Genomic DNA, 21,957 nt, shown 5'->3' with positions numbered 1-21,957 from the left:
AGGTCAGGTTGGACGGGGCTCTGAGCAACCTGATCTAGTTGAAGATGTCCCTGCTTATTACAGAGGGGTTGGACTAGATGACCTTTAGAGGTCCCTTCCAACCCGGACTATTCTATGATTCTATGATTCTGTGATTTTTATTTCTAAGCTAACCCTGGAAAAAGTAGTCACTTTTGATGTTACTTTTTTGCTCGACTTGGCTAAGTGTAGCATTTGGGATCACTGACAGTATTGTTTCTAAAATGACTTATAAACATCATTAATGATATACTACACTGAGTAAATCCTGATTGGGCAGTCACTTTTTGCCGTGTTACGTGTGTCAGAAATGTTATGTCATAGATCTGTAAATGATAACCTTATCTTAAAGGAAAGACTCAATCTTCATGGTTTGTATGTAAAAATGCAACATACTCAAAATTACCATGTTTATCATTGAGCAGGAGATATTTTGAAAAACTTCCAAACTGATATATACATATAAAACATAATAAAAACTAGGTACTTTAAGAAATTCTGTAGTTCTCATTTCTCATGTTTCAGAATGATCTTAGTGGAATAGTACATGTTCTTTTAAAGCTTCCAGATAGTTAATATTGAAGTCTTGTTTGTGGCATATATATGAAGACATGTAATTTTAGGTAAATGTTACATGTGAAGGAGACTCAACGCAGTAGCTCCTGTAACTCTAAGTGGAATCTTCATGGGACAGAACTAACTGCCACCCTTTTCCTGCAACAAATTTTCATGCTTTTTAATTAAATTAATGCATGTGCATGTTGAAAACATAATGAGATTTTTGTCACAAACAGGTGCTTGAAAAGCTCCTTGTGACACTTGTTCCTTGGTTTCATGGTGCAAAAAAGTGGAGCAGGGGCTGAAAAGCCTCTCCTACTAGGCATGCATTTAAACTGAGATTCTATGCTTTTTTTTTTAATATATATGCTAGGTTTCATCCTTACAGATTCTCTCTTGATGGAAATTCTCTCCATGAAGTCACCTGTTTGTCTTTATACTTAAACTGTTTCACTCTGGTCATTTAGAGCAGCTGTAAAGTCAGTTTGCCAGGCCAGTGTTATCTCAGACAATTGGGGAACTGGTGAGATAACTGTTAATATTTATTTACCAATAAATGTAGCAGAGAAAGCTTGATACTGGTTTGCTTCCACACTATTTCAGATATCATCTAGCAATATTATTTTTAAAATTCTTGTTTAAAGTCATTGTATTTTTTAATAAACAAAAAACAGGCTTTAAGTAAGAGATTGTTTAATGATATTAAAGATCTTTAAAATATTTTAAACTACATGCTTTTTTTAAAGGAGCTTGACAACAAAGCTCTGTGACCCTGTTGAAAGGGAAATGATAATTCTGGGGGCAAAGAATGATAAACACAGGAAACACCACAGCTGATTTTAGTAACTATAACTTTTAGAAATAGTTTTTTAAAATTATATTGAAGGGTTTTGTGAAAGATGATGGATACCTTTGCTGAGAAACAAGATGAAAATCAGTGCTGCTCTGTGTAGTACAAGAATGGAAGAGGAACATGAAGAATTTATCCTTTGTGGAAAATTTTCCCACAGAGAACAAAATTGTAGGCCTTGTGGGCTGTAAAAGCTAGCCTTCATATTTTTTAAGTTATACTGTAAACTAGCTAGAACTTTATATAATGTTCGTGACATACCTGAAGATTCATTGTGGTGTTTAATAAAAAATTTTTGTCTTTTGATTAAAGGGCTCAGTCATAATATTCCAACTTTATGTAATTATTAATGCTGTATCAAATTAGTGTATAAGTAAGCATGATTGGATTAGAACGTCATCAGGGAAGAAGTTCTATGAAATTCAGATCTAATCTCTTCCACCCTGCTGGAACAGCATCTTCACAAAAAGAAATTCTTGGATCATCTCTTCTCCTTATTTTTCTAGAAAACAGATGAGCATGTTTTAAATGTCTTTGGCTTCAGTTACAACAGTATAGAAAAGAATAAAGAATACAACTTATATATCTGACAAAGTTAACTCCCTATGCAAGACAAGCTAATGTTTTTTTGTTGTTGTATGTTGAGCAGCATCAGTCTTCTGTACACTGGTTTGGCTACAATGCCAAGTACAAAGCGTTTAATTGTGAAGGGATTACTTTGAAGGAGTCTTTCATAACATGTAATACAGGCCTTGCCATGATTTTCTTATTTGAAGGCATGTATTACAAATGCTTTAATTATTTCAGGCCTTTTAAAGTGAATGAACACAGTAACATAATTAAAAGAACAGTATACTACATTACTTAGCTTTTGTAACATAGCCATCTGGTTATGGCAAAATATAGACATTTATGTGAATCTTCTTTTTTCTTTTTTTTTTTTGCTTGTTTTTGTGAGGAATGAGTGTGTATTTGAAAGCATGCTTTTCAGGTACCATTTGCTTCTCTCTCTTCCTTTACCCTCTAAAAAGGCAAATCCTTTTGAATCAGAACTTGGTACAAGGGCAAAGCTTTTCATATGCCTGTGAGATTCATGAAAATAAGCGTGTTTTCCATAATTTTGTTTTTCACAGGTGTTTGTCACGTATTTGTTGCATATAAAGCTCAGTGATTCTTTTGACAACTTTAAATGTTCTGCAATACTGTATAGTACTCCTGTGTGTTCATGTTTACAGGCTGTACATCTGGCCCAGGCAAGTTTCCAGATTGAGGCCTTTGGCTCCAAATTCATCCTTGACCTCACATTGAATAAGTAAGTGCACAATTTGAGGTTTCTTTCTTCCCTGTTCTTATTGTCTTTAACTTACGGTACAAGGTCAGGGCACGTGAAGAAATATGCTGTTATCCAAGTTTATTAATACAAAATAACATTTAGCCTTTTTTAAGCAAGGTAACTGTTACCTTTGCTGACGCCCATAACATACATACCTTTAAAATTTCATCATTCATGATAAAATAAATGATGATAAATAGAGAGATTCCAGTACCAGTAGTGCTTGAAAGGTGTGGATTTTCTTGTGCATTTTTTTACTTATTGATGAACTGTCATGCAGATGTTATTTTGGCTGCTCAAGTCAGTGTGTAGGAATATTGTAAATACTTGTATGAATGGCTCATCTTTAATGATCTGGAAAACACGCTATTGTCACTATAATCATGAAGTTCCTAATGAGGTGGGAATCCTAATGGCTTGGCTGTACTGAAAGGTGCAGCTAGAGGCTGTTTACCAGTAGAATAGACAATTTTACATAAGCATTAGGTCTAGAAGATCTGACAACAACGGTTTAGTTGTTTGTATCACATCTATTTATATCCCCAGCTGAAGGTATGGAACTATGTGTTTTTCTAAAAAATTGTAATGAAGGCTTTTTTGCCACTGAAAGTTTACACTGAGAAAGTTTAAGAATAAGGTAGAAGTATAAAACAGTACTAAATATTGGACAGGCAAAATTATCTATGATATTGCTTAAAAGTGCATTTGCCCCTTCTGCTGCCCTTGAGCCTTTCAGCACACTTAAAGGAGAAACAAATTTACAGGAACAGTTGCATACTGGTTTAAAAAAAAAAGTGTTCCTCTGGTCTTGAGGCCCATATTTTGGTCTTAACTGTCATGTAATGAAAGTCTTGTTAGGGAGAAAAATGCAAGCTTATTAAATCTAATAGCTTTTCAAAGCAGCAAGCTGTGGCTTTATTAAATTTGCTGAACGGTTATATTGACGTATTTTGCTGCTTGGCTACTAGTTATCAGATGTTTTGCTGTAAAGGTGAACTGGAAACATTTTCCTTCATCCATGCATGATTTTGAAGTTTGGTTGCTCTTGCGGTTCCATCTTTTGAAATGTGACACAAAGTCTTGAGTGGCTGGCAAAAGATGAGTTAGTATGAAGGCAGGGAATGGCACACAGAATGGAAGGAGAAAGAAGGCTTGAAGATAACTGGGTGTTCTCTAGCCTCTGGAAGAACTATAGTGTAGTGCAAGACTGGTGTTGTATGAGAGTCGGAGTTGGACCCATGCAGAGTAATTCCAGTGGGGTAATCATGACATATTTGTGAAGGGAACCTATATCTAGTGGCCTCTAAGCTACAGGGAATTTCTCCTCTTAGTCTGCTTGCCGCTGTTCCTGTTTGCACGTCCAGCCAGTAGCAAGACTGAGCACGCATTCCCAAGATGGCATATATAGGATATGGCTGGTTGCACAGACTGTCACAGAGAAAAAACATTGCCTTTACTGGCACCACATATAAATGCAAACAGCACTCAGGTGAACAGGAGTACAAACAGCCTGATCAAGTTCTTCTCCAGCTGATGGGAATTGGAAGCTTGCTAGTGAAGCATGCACACTAGCCCTCTCCTGGTTCACAAGCATGCCCACATTCACGGACTCAAATGTTAACACAGGTTTTAAGTTCATCAGATATTCAAGTCTAGGCCTGTGGTCTCTTACTTGGTCACTGGTTTAGACCTTAGGTCTTTCCAGATACAGGTCTCCTCATAGTTGTTGACTGTCTCTGAAATTTGCTTGCACATCACACCTATGCAGAATAGAGAGCAAAGTCACACAGAAAATATTACAAGTAGGACTCAATAAAAACATAGGACAGACTGCAGTGATCAGGTGCAGGGCTGGGCCAAACAAACCTACTGACTTGCAGTTTACACTAATGACTCCTTTCTATGCCACTTTCTCTCCATTTTCCCCCACTTGTTCCATCCTGATTCACCTTCCCTACCTTTGGTGCTTCCCCTGAACATCCCATAAAAATGTTTGCACATTTCCACAAGCTGCTGCAGACATCCTGTAATAAGTTTGTTCTTTCCCAGGAGACCCATGATGACATTGTTTACCACTTCTTATCTGTTCTAAAGTTCTGGTTGAACCTCTTCAAGGCCATGCCTGAGTGGCTCCTTCCATGGCCCATCAGGCAGTGACCCAACAGAGATAATAACAAAGACCAGAACTCTTATCTCCTGTTCATTAGGGTTTGTGCGTCTGGGTGTTGGTTGCTTTACCTGTCCTAGTCTCTTATGCTGGGTGGCTGTTAACCAAATACCATCACAAACCCAATAGCCTTACATTCCCCATATCCTTGCAGTGTTACTCGTTGTCCAGCCCTGCTGTTTGTCCTTGCTTATTTATAACAAATAATGGTCCGTAAAGAAAGTAAATGTACATATTTTTTCCAACTGTGGTTGCTTTATCAGCAATCAAGAAATGCAATGTCTTTCACTTCAAAGAGAGAGAGGGAGATCACTTGCTGTGTACCTTAGGCGAAGAAGTTCTGCTGTTGGGGTATCAAGAATTTTATTACTGGCTATATGTAAGGTGCAGGGTGTTCAGGTGCCTTACTGATATCCCTGCCATTTGCCTCTTTATACATTAGGTCTTCTCCTAGCTTCCTAAGTGGTTTTTGACTCATAAACATTTAACTCTGTATCTGGTTCTGCTCCAGAAAATAATGACTTCAAAAACCTGTCCTACTTTTTGACCTGACATAAGACTCTAAAACCATAAGTCATAAAACTTTTAACAGCATAAATTGTAAATGCCCATAGACAATGATTTGGAAAAGACCCATTCTTGTAGCTCGGTTACATTTATGTGTTCACCAAAATGCTGCCTTTTGCTACTATGTTGGATTACAATGAGTTTTAGTTGGCATACTGGTATTACTAATGTCTAGTCAGAAGGAAAAGCAGAACAACAGCAGCGCCACAGACTTGAGCTGTTGTGTGCTGTTGGCCAAAATAATTCAGTCGCGTGTGGAATACATATTCAAAATCTGGAATACCCTTGAATATGTTGAATATACATTTGTATCAGTTACTCTAAGGTGAGTTAATGTCACCTACTCTGTGTGTGTATTCTGTGTATTCTGGTTTTGTCCCTGCCTTTTTTAGGAAAGTTCTTTGAGTATATAAAGCTAAAATCAGAGGATGATTGTTGCCTACAAACAGGTTCTAGTTCTAAGGTTTTTTTACCTCTGTTGGAATCTGTGCAGTTGCCTACCTTCTATGTTCCAGCTTCTCTTTTTTTTTCACAGCAAGTAGTATAACCAGGAGGTGAAGAAAATTGGATATTCACTTGCATTAATAACTGTCAAGATTTTGTAAGAACAGGCGGCAATCTGAAAGTTTCTGGAGCATGTTAATACAAATTTTTACTTGATGTTTTCTATCTTGCTATAGTGCAATGGCACAAACAGCTTAAAGGAAATATAAGCCTATCAAACCTCTTGAATCCAGTGTGCAGAGACAATTCAAATGTAAGATTTATATGGAGTTTGGGTAACCAACTTTCAGTTGCACAAGGCCTACAGGTGTTAACAGATGAAATATAATTTGTTATCCTAAAGGTCATTGTTGGCAGCTTTTTCTGATGAGAAAACTTGGGGAAAAAAGATTAGTTTTGAACTCTAACAACGTGGGCTACTTTGAAGTTTCAGACATCTTGCCCCTTGTTACACTTAAATGTTTGACCAATTTCAGGCTGTCAGTGTGATGTCATTTATGACAATGCAGAATAATTGCAGATATGTGGATTATGGAAATAATTTGATGCAAAAAGTAATACTTTTTCTAATCTAATGGATTAAATAATGTCTTTAGTTAATGGTCTTAGTACAAAAATGAAAGATTATAGGGTACTAGTGGGGTAACTATTAATCCCATTTGAAAAGTTAGACTTTTTATAATTCAGCTATGATTGTCTGCCCAAACTCAATAAATTCCCTATGCAACAAGTAATATGTAGCGTTGTCTTAAAACCCAATTTATATAAAAAGCCTTCAAAAGTGTTCATTAATTTCAGTAAATTCATATTTTTGTCCTCAAACAATACTGTAAATTCATTTGTTGTAACAATGTATTTGAGTAATCAATGATTTTAGTATATCTGAACAATTTCTTATTTGCATAAACAAATGTCTGTGAGATGCTAACACATTACTCTTAATGATCTCTTTTCCACCAACATGTAAAAGGTCTTTAAGTTGCTGCTCTTCTGTTGAAGGACAAGTGTTTCTGCAGGTAACTCTAATGTCCTGTTTAAAGCTAGTAGTCTATGTTCTGGTGTAGTACTAAAACACATTAGAGAGCAATACTACCAAAAGCAGTGAGTTAAAAATGTCTACTTGCTGTTTTTTTAGTGATGAGGGAAGTTGGCTATATTGTCTGGCAGTTTTCAGCTGATGGTCTAGCACCAGTCTCTAAATGAAGGAGTCTCCTCCAGCACTGGGGGCTGGGGCCATGCTAGAGCCTTCTCCCACTGAGATTGTGGTGGCTGGGGTACATACAAGGAATGGGGAATTAGGTACCTGAGCTGGACAGAAACAGAAGGTAAAAACCAAATACAAAAACTTCTCTCCCTTTCTACCGAAAACTTCCCTCAAAATTTAGGATTTTGGGGGACAGGGACAAAAAATCAGCAAAAAGCAGCCTGTATTTTTCAGCTTTTCTTTCTTTTCCCTGTAGAAGCCCACCTTTCCAGGAAAATGGATTTTCTTTTCAGTTAAGAGATCATATGAAAAACATGTGGTATCTTTGACTGTAATATGTTGGCTGTAATGCTGCACTTCATATAAGAGACTGATCGCTCACAAAAGTCATCATATTTTAATGTCTCAAATATTTAAGTCATGTTACAGTCAAATGTGGTGGTGGGGCTTCAGTTCATGCCAATTTTATCCATCAGTTTAAAGCTTATAATTGTTGTGTAGTCTTTGTGGTGTATGTTTCTGTAGGTCTGAATTTAACTTGAGAATAGTCCCAGAGGAAGTTACCAGGAGTCCCAGACTGTTAACATTGTTTAAAAAACCAGTAGGGCAGTAACTGGATTATTTGAGAATCTATTTGACTCTTGTTTTTTCTCAAAATTCTTTTATAATGGAAATGGGAAAACTAGTCACAGTTTTCGAGAAGGAAACTTCAAATATTTGTAACATTTTTTAAAATAAAAGCTTAAACATTTAGGGTATTAAATGGATCCTATAAGATACACAAGCTGTAAATTAAATGGCAATTTAATATATATTATGGCAATTTAATATATATAATGGCAATTTAATATAATATTACTGTGGCAAGTTTAACTCTAGTCTGCTTTTTAAAATTTGTTACAGATGAGATGCAAAGAACTCAGGATTTTACAACAATGTGTGTGTACTCCTGTAAGTGTGGTGTTGGGTGTCTCAGCTGTAGATAACAGAGCTCTACTGCCTCATTTGCCACCCCCAGAACTCTTCAGCAGGCATTTCGCATGCAAAAAGACTTAGAGGCAGATACTAAAACCTCTCCATATTTTTCAAGACATATTAATGTGTGAAAAAAGCTTTCTTTTGTCATTTTTAAAAATTATAAAAACCTGATGGTGTGAAGAAGCTTCCTTCTCAATTACTGTGTTGAGCTGTAAATTAGAAGCATTAATTATAAGCAGTGTTTCAGTTATTCTGTCTTCTCTTAGTATTTTGTTTCTGTAATTAAGTGTTTAGTACAATTCTCTTCAGGTACTCTTTTCCATCCTGTCACTAAGGTTATGATAAAAATGTGTATTTTATAATATTTTGTATGCATGCACATTTGTATGTTCACTAATGTGCACTGTCTAGTGTTTTACTCATTCACTCTTCCAGGAGTACAGTAGGAGGCAGCACCAATCCTGCCATTGACCAAGGGCATGCACTCTTAGCTCAATGTCTCAAATATTTCTCAGCAGTATTTCTAGCTCCATGTCATCTACTACTTTCATTCCGCCTAGAACTTTCCAGATCAGTCCTTTTAATATTTTTTTCTTCTTTTTTGATCTTATCTTTCTTCATCTCATCCTATTCTCTTTAGGAAATATTTAGAAAATAAGAAGTGTGTATGTGTGTCTGTTTCTATATAAGTTCTACAGAGGAGAACGTATAACTGTAGCCATAGAAATTAATGTTGCAGTCCCTGACTTTCAAGCACTCAAGTTTTGGATTCCCCTGTAGTAACTAAGTAATGTCCCTATGCCTGCTGTGCAATGTGCAAGTAGAGTTGTGCTCCATAGAATGGCTATCAATAAAATCATTGGCAGCAGAGCTTAATTTAACAGGACTATAAGAAACTCAGCATAGGCTAATTTGTTTGAAATTCCACTTTTTTCTTCTTTTTTTTTTTTTTGTGCTGATGTAAGAGCTCTTGGGATGTATGTTCCTGCATGGGATCTGAGAGCCTTTGGGAAGAGGCATCTTAAAGAATTTGTTAAAAAAAACAAACAAACAAACCCAAACAACAACAAAAAAAACCCCAAAAACCCACAAAAAAACCCCCACAAAAACCCCCAAACCCAAAAACCTGAGAGGTTTGACAAAAATACCTGTTTGTCTTTTAAAATGCAGACATTGGTGTTGTGAATGTTAGCCCTCTTGTCAGACCACTTGCTTGTGGAGTGAAAAGACTTTATTCTGTGCACTTCTGATCCTGGATTTAATTAAATGTGGGTCTCACACCCTTCTGAACAGGGTTTTGAATGCCTGTCAGCTGAGATGCGACCACAGCCATTGGTTTGGTGGATTGTTAGGGTCAACAAGCTCAGGGCAAGGCAAATACACATCTGGGGCAACAAGACAATGCTATAAAATTCTGAGTGGCAGGATGAGGATGTTTATTGCCCCCTCCCATATAACAACTATAGGTATCAAATACAGAAGGAGGTGCTTCTCACAAAAAAAATTAAAATGCAAATCTTCTTGTCACAGGATATTCCGCATATTAAACTATTTACAGGAGTTAAAGGATTGGAAGAACTTGAAGAAATTTATTAGGGGCCATTGAAAAAAATTATACTAACACTGGTTTATGAAATCCTAGTGTTGCAGACCACTGGGTGCTGAGAAAACTCCCTGAAAAATTGCTGCATGTGTGTATTTGCTGTCAAACAACATACTAAGCAGTTGTCTGACTTGATGTATCCTTTCTTAGGTTATGTTCTTACTCCTTGCTCACATGTGTAACCACTGTAACGTGGCAGTGGTGAAGAACTGTTATCTTTCTAATCTAGTAGATTTTTCAGTCTGTTTCTGAGGTGGTCCAGTCTTGTCACTAGTGAGATCTTTATGCTGAAGTGAATTACTGGGATCTCAGATTCTGTTACAGTCAGGCTGAAATCTTTGCATTTGGAGCTAGTATAAAGCCTGTGTATGCTTGACATATGATTAATCATCAAACTAGATCCTAAGAGCCTGTGTTACTGAGTTTAACTTGATTGAATGACAGAGCTACAGTTGTGCAATATAGTTCAACATGGAAGCATGGATTAAGGGAACCAAAATAAACTTTTAGTTTGCTGGAGTACCAAAATGTTTCTCTGATTCTGCTATAGTCATTAATCTAATCTGATGGTGGTCAAGTCAGCTCTCTACAAATATAAATAAATTTATTTCACTAGTTTCAGGGTTAGAAATAAAATAATAAAAAAAAACCCCGCACCCACATCTGGTTGGATTTTTCCTTCATAGTAAGAGTTGGTTTAAATTGGACTGTTACCATTAGACACAAAGTATCAGAACATGTGGAGCATTCAGTGAATTCTTTAAGAGGAGAAGGAACCCAAGTTCCTTTTGTATATAAAAAAGCTTGCTTTAAATGAAGGAAGCTTTGGCAAATACAGTTACCATTGAATGAGACCATTCTGGCAAGACAGATGGCAGCTCTCAACCTTACACTACAGGTTAATAAAATTCTTATTGGTAATTCAAAACTACCTGTTTTCCAAGCTGGTGATGGAAGAAAGGGATCAATTAAAATGCAGTATTGAATGAACTTGAACAGTTGTTTAAATGAAATCTTTATTTTGTCAATTGCTCTTCTAGGAAAGTTCTGTCATAGCAAATTACATTGAGGTACTTTGCATGACACAGTACTCTTCTGTAATATAGACTAGCCGTTCATTTCTTCATATCCTTTTACATAGCACTTTTTAAAGTGGTATCATCTTCAGTGCTATGATAAAGGAAAGCATGGCAGAAACTGAGCAACATACTGTTCTTAATATCCTGAAGAACTCTTCAAGCTCCTACTTTCAAAATGGTTGTAGCCATTAAAATATAGCATGCTCCATTCCCAGATGGAGGGCTTCAGGACATAACTAGAGAAAGGATCATGAAGAATTTGTTGTCTGAACTCCCTTGAACTGACTCAGGGCTTCTTGCACTGAGGAAGGCAGACTGATCCAGAAAAGAATCTGGAGCATTTTCTGCACCGTTCTATACAACTTCAGAATATGTTTTCCTGTCAGTCTTTTTTGGAGATCTTTCCCCATTTGAGGACCTCTTAAAAAATACCTAAAATATCACTTAGGTAATTTCAGTTTAATAGATTTCTTGTCAGGTCATCCTTTTTTCTACCTGAAAGACAAGCCAAACAAAAACAAACAATAAGAGCAAGACCATGCAAGAAGTGATTTTTAAATAAGTGTACTGTTTACTGTTATAGAATCAATATGGTATTAATAGCAGAAGTGAGTGGGGACTTTCTTTGATTCCATAGTTATAAAAAAGTTAACCTATACACCTACATCATCAGTTGTTTCTTTTAATTGCTTGTAAACACAGATGCTTGATCCACAGTATTATGTTTTGATTTTTAAGCTCCTTCAAGGTAATATAAGAAGAAGTAGTGAAACCCTTGCTGTGTTTTAAAAAATAACAATGAATATTTGCAGTATATTAGTTCCTTGGAGACATTCTTGTCAGAGCAGCTTCAAAGACAACAGCCAAGTAAAGACTACTGTAAATACATACTAGAAACTTAATAATAAATTCCTATAAGAACAGTCGATTCCACAAAGCTTGTGGATATAATTGAAACTGGTAATAGAAACAAGGCTATAGATGGCCATTTCATTAGATGATATTGTCTTGGTGATCTAACAAAATGCCGTAGCAAGGTCTCAATTTGTTTTTCACATCTTTATGTGCTAGTAAACTATATCTGTCAAATGGACAAAAACATCTGATGGGTGTTCTGTTAAGTAATTCAGCTAAACTAGGTCGCTCAGACACTGGTACTGAGCTTGAATCATTTCAGAACACTTAAAAAAAAATATTATTGCTTGGTGGTAGGTTAGTATAAAGATAATTTAAGAAGTATGCAAGAAAGATAATTAAGCTGTAATCTGATTTTCCGCAGGTTCCTGGAAGCTAACTTTGTTACTTGTGTATGAGATATCTTTTAGTTATAGCCTTTACCCACCCAAATCAATTCTTTTCATCAGGATAGTTAGATACCAGCTGAGGTAAGCCACTCTTCACACTGCAGCTCTCCTGCTAATGAAAACAGCAGCAGTGAAATATGTGCCAGGGAAGTGGATGTGAGTTCTTCAGAAAGCATCTGCTGCTTGCTTTAACAGCTGGCCTGTGTCTTCAAAGGCAGCAACTACTGGGAATGGCGTATCCCTTTCCTGCTTATTTTGCATCTCTCAATGTAACTCGGAGAGAAGAGCTGGTGATGCAGGACAGCTTAATAAAAACAATTACCTAAGACAAACAAGGCAGGATGGGAGGAACTATAGAAAAGGACACACCAGACTAAATTTTTTTTTTCATGAGTTCATTCAGCATGTTGCAATTTGATGTGTTCATTGTAAGGCATCATACTAATGTGTCACTAACCTAAATATGCTTTTGTCTGATGTGATCATGACTTACGCAATTGTTTCAATTAAAGCTTGCACTGTTTCTGGTGCTCATAATATTGAAAAACAAATTTGCTGTACTGGATGCATTTCTGCGCAATCAAAATGTGAATGGGTCAACTGAAAGGTGATAAAACACAGTCCAGCGTAGATGAAACACAAATGTATTTTCTAAAATTCAAGGCTGCCTTCCAGAGGTAAATTTAGGCATTCTGTAAATGATAATGAAGGAAGAAGAGTTATTTTGTGTTGTGGAGACCCCTACTTTATGCGTGAGTTCTGTATCTCATTCCTCAGCCACTTGTACTTTTACATGAGCTCTTAATCAGTGTATTCCAGGCCTTTCTTTTTGATGCCACTTGCATAAAGGATCCCATCACACCTACTGGTGAAATTACAGTGCTCTTCTGTGTATCTGTCTTTCATGTTGGAAAAAGTGTTTGAAAGTTATTTTGGTTAAGTGTTCATTTTTTTTTTTTCCTTAAATAATTTCTCCTGTCTTTTGTCAGATTTGTCAGCATTAATAACAGGTAAAAGTTTTGGTAGGGAAAATCTGCAGTAGCAGTTTTAAGCTTATTTTTACAGCTGTTGTTATTCCTGGAGCTTTAGCAAAATATAGAACAAACTCCCTTACCCAAATTCTGTCTTTTTCTTTGCGGCAGTAGTAGAACAATTTTGCTGAATTTTTCAGTCCTAGACTACTCTCTGCAATATCACATTTCAATACTAACCATTTATAAGCATAGTTATGGATGTGTTTGTACTGATTTTGCTATGAATATAGAGAACAGGACTGAGATTAGCTTTATTATAGAAGCGACTGGTTGTATGTACTAGCAGAGCCATGTTGGAAAATGCCTGCAAACATACTGTCCCACTCCCGTTCCCCTCTCTTCCCCTGAATAAGATCATGGTTGTCTCAGATTAGCAGTATACATTGAGGGATTTCTGGATTATTGGAGGTAGGGTGTTCTTTAGGATGTTTGCTAGTGTAGACAGATACTTGAAATAAGAATAAGTGATACAAGGTACCTGGTAAAAATCAGGTACCTACCAAGGTAGAGGCATACAGTTTAAGGAGAAGCTGACTGATTTTTTTTTTTTTTTTTTCAGTGGAAAGTTCAAAATTTGTGCTGCCCTGTGGGAAATGTTAAGAGAAAAATGTTCTTGCAGTATGTTGGTGGTTATGTGTGACAAGCTTAAGAACATAATGATCAGAAACTAGCGTTAAATACCCTGTGCTAGTGTAGCATGAGAATGGGTTTGTGAAAGACAATAGCCTTATAATAGATTTTCTACTCCAACTTCTACGTGGTAGATACTGTGTTACATGTGGCAAAAGGGTGGTTCACAAATTAAAGGCGCATTTTTGTTTACAATATGGCATTTGGGAAGTATATCATGAATAGTAGACCTCAATTTTCTTTGAGGGGAATTTGTTCAGTATGGAGAATTTCATTGATGTGCTTTGTATCCAGCAGATCCCACAGGACAGTAGCGTTGGAAAGTCAATGATGAGAAAAGTGTAGAGTCTGCTGGAAAAGCCGCTGTCTGCTGCATCCTTGCTTTATACTTGTAACATATATACAGGAGTATTCCATCACAAGCATGTCATGTTAGATATCCTATCGTGTGGGACACTGTATTTACTACCTGAATCAGAAATCCCTTTGCAGTTGGAAGTAATGAGAAGCTAAAGAATGGAAAAGGTTGGCAGATGAAGGAAACAACCGGGTTACAATAGAAGTTCAACCAAAATCCAAGAAAAGGGCACTGAACTCTGGAAAGATTCTGTAAAGGGTGGACTAAAGAAATTTTGAGCAGCTCTTATGTCACCTGAAATGGGATAAATCTAAGAGACAAATGCTGTAATTAAACTACAGTTAGTTGTGAGTCAGTAGACACAGTGGGAAATCACCTACTGCAAGTCTTACGAGATGCCAAAAGCACTGAAAGCAGTTCTGAGATCAGTTATGTTTGGTTACTAGAAGAGGCCAAAAAAGGAGATATGAGAGTGTGAGCTTGATTTGGAAACAGGTAGATAAATGCTGATCCTGGAATTGGTTTGAGGAAACCAAGCGGTCTCTGTGAATTCAAGCAGAAGTGTCTGTAAAAATTGGAATCTGGTCAAGGCCCTTTCAAGTTGAGCATAGTTCTAGTGATTAACCATCCTCAGTGATTTTTTTTAACTTATATCCAATCAGAATTTTTCATTTTCCTACTTGTGTCAGTTACCTCTAGCCTTGTCTATACCATCCCATTAAGTACTGAGGATGGCAGTCCTTATGCTTCATAATAAGTATGAAAAATACAGAGGAGGACAGGACATTATCAACACTCTAAAGTTTAATTGCTTTGTATATGTAATCCTCTTTAGAAGTTTCAAACCTTGCCACATCGAAGAAGTGAATGCTTGCATTGTAGTCGAGCGGTTACACTATTTATAAAGCATTTGTGTTCTTTTGCAGAAAATTTATAGCTTACTATGATACACATAGAGAAAATTAAAATGATTTTATGCAACTGAATTTATTTTTAAATCTGTACTTTAAAAATATATCTATTAAATATTGCTATCAAAATGAAGGTTAAGACAAATTATGAGACTTCAGTAATTATTCATGGCTATTATTGTTGGTTTTGCAGGCGTGGAGTGCCCATAATGTGGTCTCTCCGTTCCATGAAAAAGGACTTTTAAGAGGGCCACTGGTAACTGACTTCTGCAGGATCTTCTCTGATAAGTGTAGAGCCTGATAAATGTAGCATGAAGAATTAATTTTATGAGCCAGTAGTCTCAGAGTTGAAGTGTTATCAGGATTGCTAATAGCCTAATCTGAGTTAGAGATACCCATTATCCTAAGTTGTTCTTAGTTGGAATTCCCATCAGAGCTATTTTGTCAGACCAGGCTTCCATAATGATAGTATTTTTTATTCATAGCAACAATATTTTTGTTTTGATGTATGTACCACTATCAGACCCTTTAATGATATCCCCCCCCCCCCTTTGGAAGGGTACAGGCTCTTAGAGGCTTGAAAAATGCTGAGAATTCTGGATCACATTAAGTAAAATGCTTATTTTGCATATATAATGGAGCCAGTTAACATATTTAACTGCTTTTCTCTCCCTGGGCTGCTGGGCTGCAACCCTGATTATAATGGGGTGAGAGGTGAATGGGGCATTGAAGTTATCCCAGGATATGTACAGGCTAGCTAATCTTATTTAAAAAAGAAATTTGAACTGTAAATTATACAGTATGGGGAATTTTTATGCTTCAGAAATTTGTCTTGCCAGAGTTAGGAAAAAAAATAAGTGAGAAAAGAATCTGAGAAGAAAAAGTGAAAGGAAGAAAAGGGATAGTATGGGGTTTTCTTTTTTGTGTTTTTTTTCTTTTTTTAAGAACATTACTGTTTTTGGAAAAAATTGAGTATTTGCAGTTGTGAAAGTAAAGTACAGGTAAAGTATACACTCTTGTCTTCATAACAATGGTGTATATATTTGTTAAGCCTTACATATACTCTGTTTAACTTTTAGATAAAATATAAAACTTACTTGAAAACAATAATGAACTAAACATATGTTTTGTCAGTACCAGTTACTGGCAGCAAACGAAGTTCTAAAGCCATGGGATATTTTTTTTGCATATTTATAAGGCCAATAATCTAATTGTAAAGCTAAAATACAGGGGATTAGATTGCAGAATGAAATTTCCCCTTCTGTAACACACTCTTGACTTTCAGTGCACCAGCAAACCATTTACTGGACACAAGCTGCTTGATTTTTTTTAAACTAATTTACAAGGAAAGAAAAAATGGTTTGAAAATTCCAACAAAAACCTCCAAACCCACCCATAGCAGTAGAAAGAATAATCAGATTTTTCTCATCTTGATTTATGCTTTCTTTTACAGTGACTTGTTATCTTCCAATTATGTGGAGATTCACTATGAAGATGGAAAACAGAAGTTTTCTAAGGTATTGTGCTCTTAAAATGTGTCAGAATGGTCTTTCTGAGGGAACAACGCCAATAAAATGTTAAAAAAAAAAAAAAAAAAGAAAAAAAGCTTTGCAAGACTTAAAAACATCAGAAGCCTTTTTCCACACATACAAGGTAACTGTGATCTCATCTTGTAAGGATACCTCAGTAATACAAGAAGAATTGTACAAAAAAGGAAAGCTGTGTGTTGGGGTAGGCAGTGGTAGGTGGTAGTGGTGAAGATGATTCAGATACTGCCAGAACAATTACATCTTGTAGAATGTAGGGGGTAGAGGGGGCGAAGTCACCATCAGTATAGTCTTCATTAATTATTTACATGTCCTTAGCACAAAGTGCAAGGGGACGGGATAGTGGTAATGCAAGACATTCAAACAAACCAAAAACAGTTGCAGTGACTTTTCTTTGCAAGAATTATACAGTTGTGAAACAGAAAATGAAAGACTTAATTGAAACCTTAACCTCCGGAGTTATTACAAAACCAGCATATTGCTTGACATCCAATTAATTACATTTGTCAAACTAGCTCCCAAATTGAATTCAGTGCCATAGTCTATTGATCCAAAGACAAAGAGATTAAAGTTATACAAGATAGTTCAGCCCTGACTAAGGCAACCAGATCAGTCTTTTTGTTTGTTGTAGTAACAAAATGAGGACTGGTAGGTTCCTAGGAAGGTTATAAACTACATTTTCAGGGAATGACTTTTTTCATATTTGGTATGAATATTGGAATGTTTGTTGTGAGCTTATTACATGTGAAATATATCTCTATTTAGAGTGGAAGAAAGCAAGCATTCAAGTTGCATTTATGCCTTCAGCAAGTCAGGACTGTTGTTTGTCCAAGTATTAGATGTCTAGTTTATTGTTTTGCCTTTGTTACAGAGAATATCAAATAAAACAATATATCGCATATTAGGGAAAAATTAAACAATTATATTGCAATATAATTATTTGCAATATACTGTTGGTTTTTTTCCACTGAAGAAGAAAAATAGTTTCATGTAACATACTAAGGAAGTTGTTTCATTAAGACTCAGTACTCTGCAGAATAGACAAAAATGCTAAATGATGCAAGAAAACAATTCCCTCTGGCTTTTAGACAAGCTCATGCAATTGTCAGCTGCAGCACTAGCATTGAGCACTGCGGTTGCTGAATCATGAATCTGACTGGAAAATTATATTAGAACTTTAGACTCAGCAAATGGACTACCTTTGCATGCCGCAGTAACTTGATCCAAACTTCCTAGGGGATGTTTTCTGAATTGATTTATTTAGAATCAATAATAGACCTCCTGAGGTCACATTAATCTGCAAAAGTCTTTATTATAAGTTCAGAAAATAATCACACAGTTTGTGTAGGAGATCTAATAAGGACTGTATCCTGGTCTTTTGCAGTACCTTATAATCCTTTTTAGACCTCAGTAAGTAAAAGATTGGTTTGTTTCCTGATGTAAAGAAGTGAGATCTTGACGAAAAGTATTGTACTTTCTAGAGAGGGGTAGTTTATTACAAGAGTGAAAACACTGAAGAACAAACAGCAATTTCTTTACTTGGATGACTCTCTCTTAAAAAAAATTCTTGAAAAGCTACTTGTGTGAGAAAGATAATCACGCTTTATTTGTTAAAAAGCATGGCTTATGCATTCTCACTGATAGAAGGGTAAATATGTAGTGATTGCTTTCTGTGTAGTAGTTTGATTTAATTATGCACAGTAGTCTGTCAGGAATTTCATTCAGAATCTGAATAACTCATTAAATAAGATGCAAAATGGAAATAATGCTGTGCATGCTTAAACAAAGAGCATTTACATTTTTGGTACTTCCTTGAGTTATAATAATTGCAGAAGGAATGGGTCCAATATGCTTGCTGGAATTCAGATGACACATGACACCAGAATTAAGACTATTTTGGTGATGAATGGTACGTTTTTTAAGCAATGCGTTAGAGAGACAACCACGCTTTAGAGTTTTTAATACAACTTTTTGAGAATACTTTTTATCTTTAGTTTAGCTGGGGTTATTGTTGATAGACATTAAAGACCAGCTACTTAAATGAGGTAAATTAGTATAACTCAGTTTTCCTCATTTTAGCTTCACTGACAAATAGCAGCAGAATTTCTGGTGTTTAATAGCTTGTAAATTCACTAGTCCTTTTTCTTTGGGAAAATTAATGCTTTAGAAAGTCAAAGTAATGTTTCTTGGTTTCTTTCTAAACATTCATAGCTTGAGCAGTCTGTTAATGTTGCTCTTGATGCTTTGTTTCTGTTGATAGGAAATAAATATACTCGTTTACTCAGTTGAAACATTCCTATGAAGCCAGTTTATTTTACCCTTAGTCATGATAAGTAGTTCTATAAGCCTCTAACAGCCTGATCAATTTATTCTTCAGCGATTTATGGAATTCTAAGGATTAGTAATTCTGTTGTCCAGCAATAAGGATAGAATTAATTTCTGTATCAGAATAGAGGTAAAAGGTTTAATAATTTGCCATGTGACTGCCCATAGTATGTAATCCTAAAAATATGCTAAAGATTTTAGGTTTTTATACATATTTAGCTATTTACAGTCAAATGATACAAAACTCTTGATAGTGCACTAGAACTCTACTTCAATTATATGGAGAAATTAAATCACACAAATTTAGTACATAGAAGAAAACGAGAACATATAGAGAAAAATGACAAATTGTGAAACTACAGAAAGTAAAAAAAAAAGGGACATTTAAAAAGATCTTCATAAAATTATTTTAACACTAGTAATTCTTGCGTGTGAGTAGATGATGCTTTGACAAAACAATTATTTCTGAATTTCTCATCTGAATCATTTATATATTGTAGTCTGCTATTAAGACCTCCTCCTAGAAGCTTCCTAGCCTCTGGCGTACAGAATCATGCTCCCTCTTTCTCACTTCATAAATCTTTGTTTTCTACAAAACGAGACTGCTTTAGCTTGATTCATGTAGGCTGCTCTGACACAAAGTAGCCAATAGCTTTGGAGATAGAGCACACTTTTAGGAGGTGGGGAGGTGTGAGTTGACTCTCCTCAAGGTGACCTGGGAAATTGTTCAGCAGTTGGGAAACCTGGGATGAGTGCTGTAGTTATTAGCCAGAGCGGGGCATTGGCATGTAATGGTCAATCTTATAAAAAGAAAGCCACTGCAACTCTATTTTGTGAGGATCCATCTTGTCATTCTCTTAGGTGTGTTCTGAGCATGCCTGAAGTTCTCTGCCCACTTTAAGGAGAGCTTGGACAGGAGCTAGTTGCTTCAGGAGAGGAGAGCTCAGCTGAGCTCATTCTGTGGTGAAAACCAGGCAGGTCCAGGGAACCTGCACTTTTAATTCAGAGGAAAGCACATAGCATTCACTAGAGTTTAGTTGGCATCTGAGCAAGGCTTTTCTGGATCAGAACTTTAAGATTTTAAGTATGCAACAATTCTCTGTGGTATTTTGGTCTCCTGCTTTGTCCTGTTCACCCCCATACATATACATATTGCAACTTTCCTTACGTTCTTGTGGAGAAGTAGAAGGCTGTACACAAGAGCTTCACTGCACGCCCATCTGGTAGCACATTTTGCACTAATTCTATTCAGTCTAATCCCTGCATCAGTTGACTGTCCAATCTTGCATTGCAGCATTCAGCAGGGTCTCCCTTACTTAATATCATTAGGGCCTTTGAGAACTGAGGTTTTGGATCACAGTTTTGGATGTAGTTTGCCTAATTTCTGGGGTTTTTTTGAAGTCTCTAACATTTAATTAAACACACTTGTAAGTAATTTAAATGTTATTATTTTTTAAATAAAAGGCAGGACCTTGTCTAAAACATGATTGCTGACTTCCTTAAAGAAACACAAAAATTTGAGTAATTTGGGGTTTCCATCTATTTGGAATTTTATGCAGTTAAAATCAAGAGTTGACTTTTAGTACCCTTTTGATATGTACAGTAAAAATGCAACTGTACACTGTAGTGTTGCTAAACTGGATTCACTTACTGGCTCATTCATCATTAGTGATATTGGTACCTACAGTCTAATGATGTAACATTTTAATTGATAAATTTTTAGTGAGACAGAATTGGTGGAATCCAGATCTAAACCAAATACGTGCCAGGTGATTGATGAACACTGTATCAGTTGTAATTTTAACAGACCTGGAAGGCATCAAGAAACAATTCACGCTCATGTAACCTGCATTACATAACATTTTTACAGAATCAATTTACAGCAAAGAAATCAAGAATGCTGTGACTTCAACAAAAGAATAATCTATGTTAGGGCTAGTCATTGGTATTTACTTTAGCAATCACTGCTTTCTCTTAAATTTTACCTAATGCAAGGTGTTAGATCTTTTTTTGCCTTGTTTTTAAGCAACAGACTTTAAATCAGGGTAATTTTTTGTGTGTGTGATTGGTTTTGTTTGTTTGTTTTTAAACATTATTAGGGTGGAGAGCATTGTTACTACCATGGATATATCAGAGGTATCAAGGATTCCAAAGTTGCTCTTTCAACTTGTAATGGACTTCAGTAAGTGCATGTTCTCAGTTTTCAAACAAGGCTATTAACTAATTATTACTCTTGAATATTATCTCTTAATAAGTGAGGGGCTGAAGGCCCAAAGATTTTTGATGTTTTGAAATGCCAGTACCAGCTATGCCAAACTGCTAGCATTTTTTTTAGTATCATTGGGATTAAAGACTTTTGATGCTGTCTCATGAAACCTTTGAATAAGGTAAGTGCAAATAAATATTTCGCCAGATGACTTATGGTAAAGGATAAACAAGAATTGTACTTCAGCAGTTTGCATGCTCAGTATTCATGTATGATTCTGTCAGCCAGTAGAAAAATTGATCTTTTTGTTAGATTGTACAAGGAAAAAACTGTAAGAAATTAGTCCTTACTAGGATTAATTACTGTTAAGTGCAACTCAGCTGTTGATTATATTCTGCATGCTAATGTGTGTCTTAGGACTTCCTCTTTCCAAGGTCAAATTTTTACTCTTTTTTGTACTTTATCATTACATTGCCATTACATTCAGTGTTGGTTCATCAAAATGCGCCTGATCTCTTAAAAAAAATTCTTAGCTTTAGCCACATGCGGTAGTAATGAACATATATGGAATTTATGTTAACATTGATCATTTTTTCAGCCCTAAGTTTGGTTTTGTCTCATCAAAAATCATATCCTGGAGTCAAATTAATTGCCATGTAATCCTAAGTATCGCTTCTTTTTCTCCATGTTCTAGTGGCATGTTTGAAGATAGTACTTATTTGTACTTGATAGAACCGATGGATCTGACCCACAGTGAAGTAAGTTTATTTTTGTCTAATTT

The 21,957-nt window shown here is 35.9% G+C and overlaps 1 protein-coding gene across 1 annotated transcript in view; it reads left to right on the top strand.

The window, feature by feature from the left end:
* Positions 1–21,957, top strand: part of ADAM23 (ADAM metallopeptidase domain 23) — an 81,088-nt gene that overhangs the window by 9,625 nt on the left and 49,506 nt on the right. The window contains exons 2-5 of the mRNA XM_009333013.1: positions 2,662–2,738; positions 16,552–16,615; positions 21,070–21,152; positions 21,871–21,934. Of these exons, the coding sequence (XP_009331288.1) occupies positions 21,875–21,934 (60 nt within the window). The 5' untranslated portion in view covers positions 2,662–2,738; positions 16,552–16,615; positions 21,070–21,152; positions 21,871–21,874. The remainder of the gene's footprint in view (positions 1–2,661; positions 2,739–16,551; positions 16,616–21,069; positions 21,153–21,870; positions 21,935–21,957) is intronic.

This window comes from Pygoscelis adeliae, unplaced genomic scaffold (assembly GCF_000699105.1).
Source record: "Pygoscelis adeliae isolate BGI_AS28 unplaced genomic scaffold, ASM69910v1 Scaffold160, whole genome shotgun sequence".
NCBI classification, from domain to species: Eukaryota; Metazoa; Chordata; class Aves; order Sphenisciformes; family Spheniscidae; genus Pygoscelis; species Pygoscelis adeliae.
This window is presented reverse-complemented; position numbering and strand designations above follow the sequence as displayed.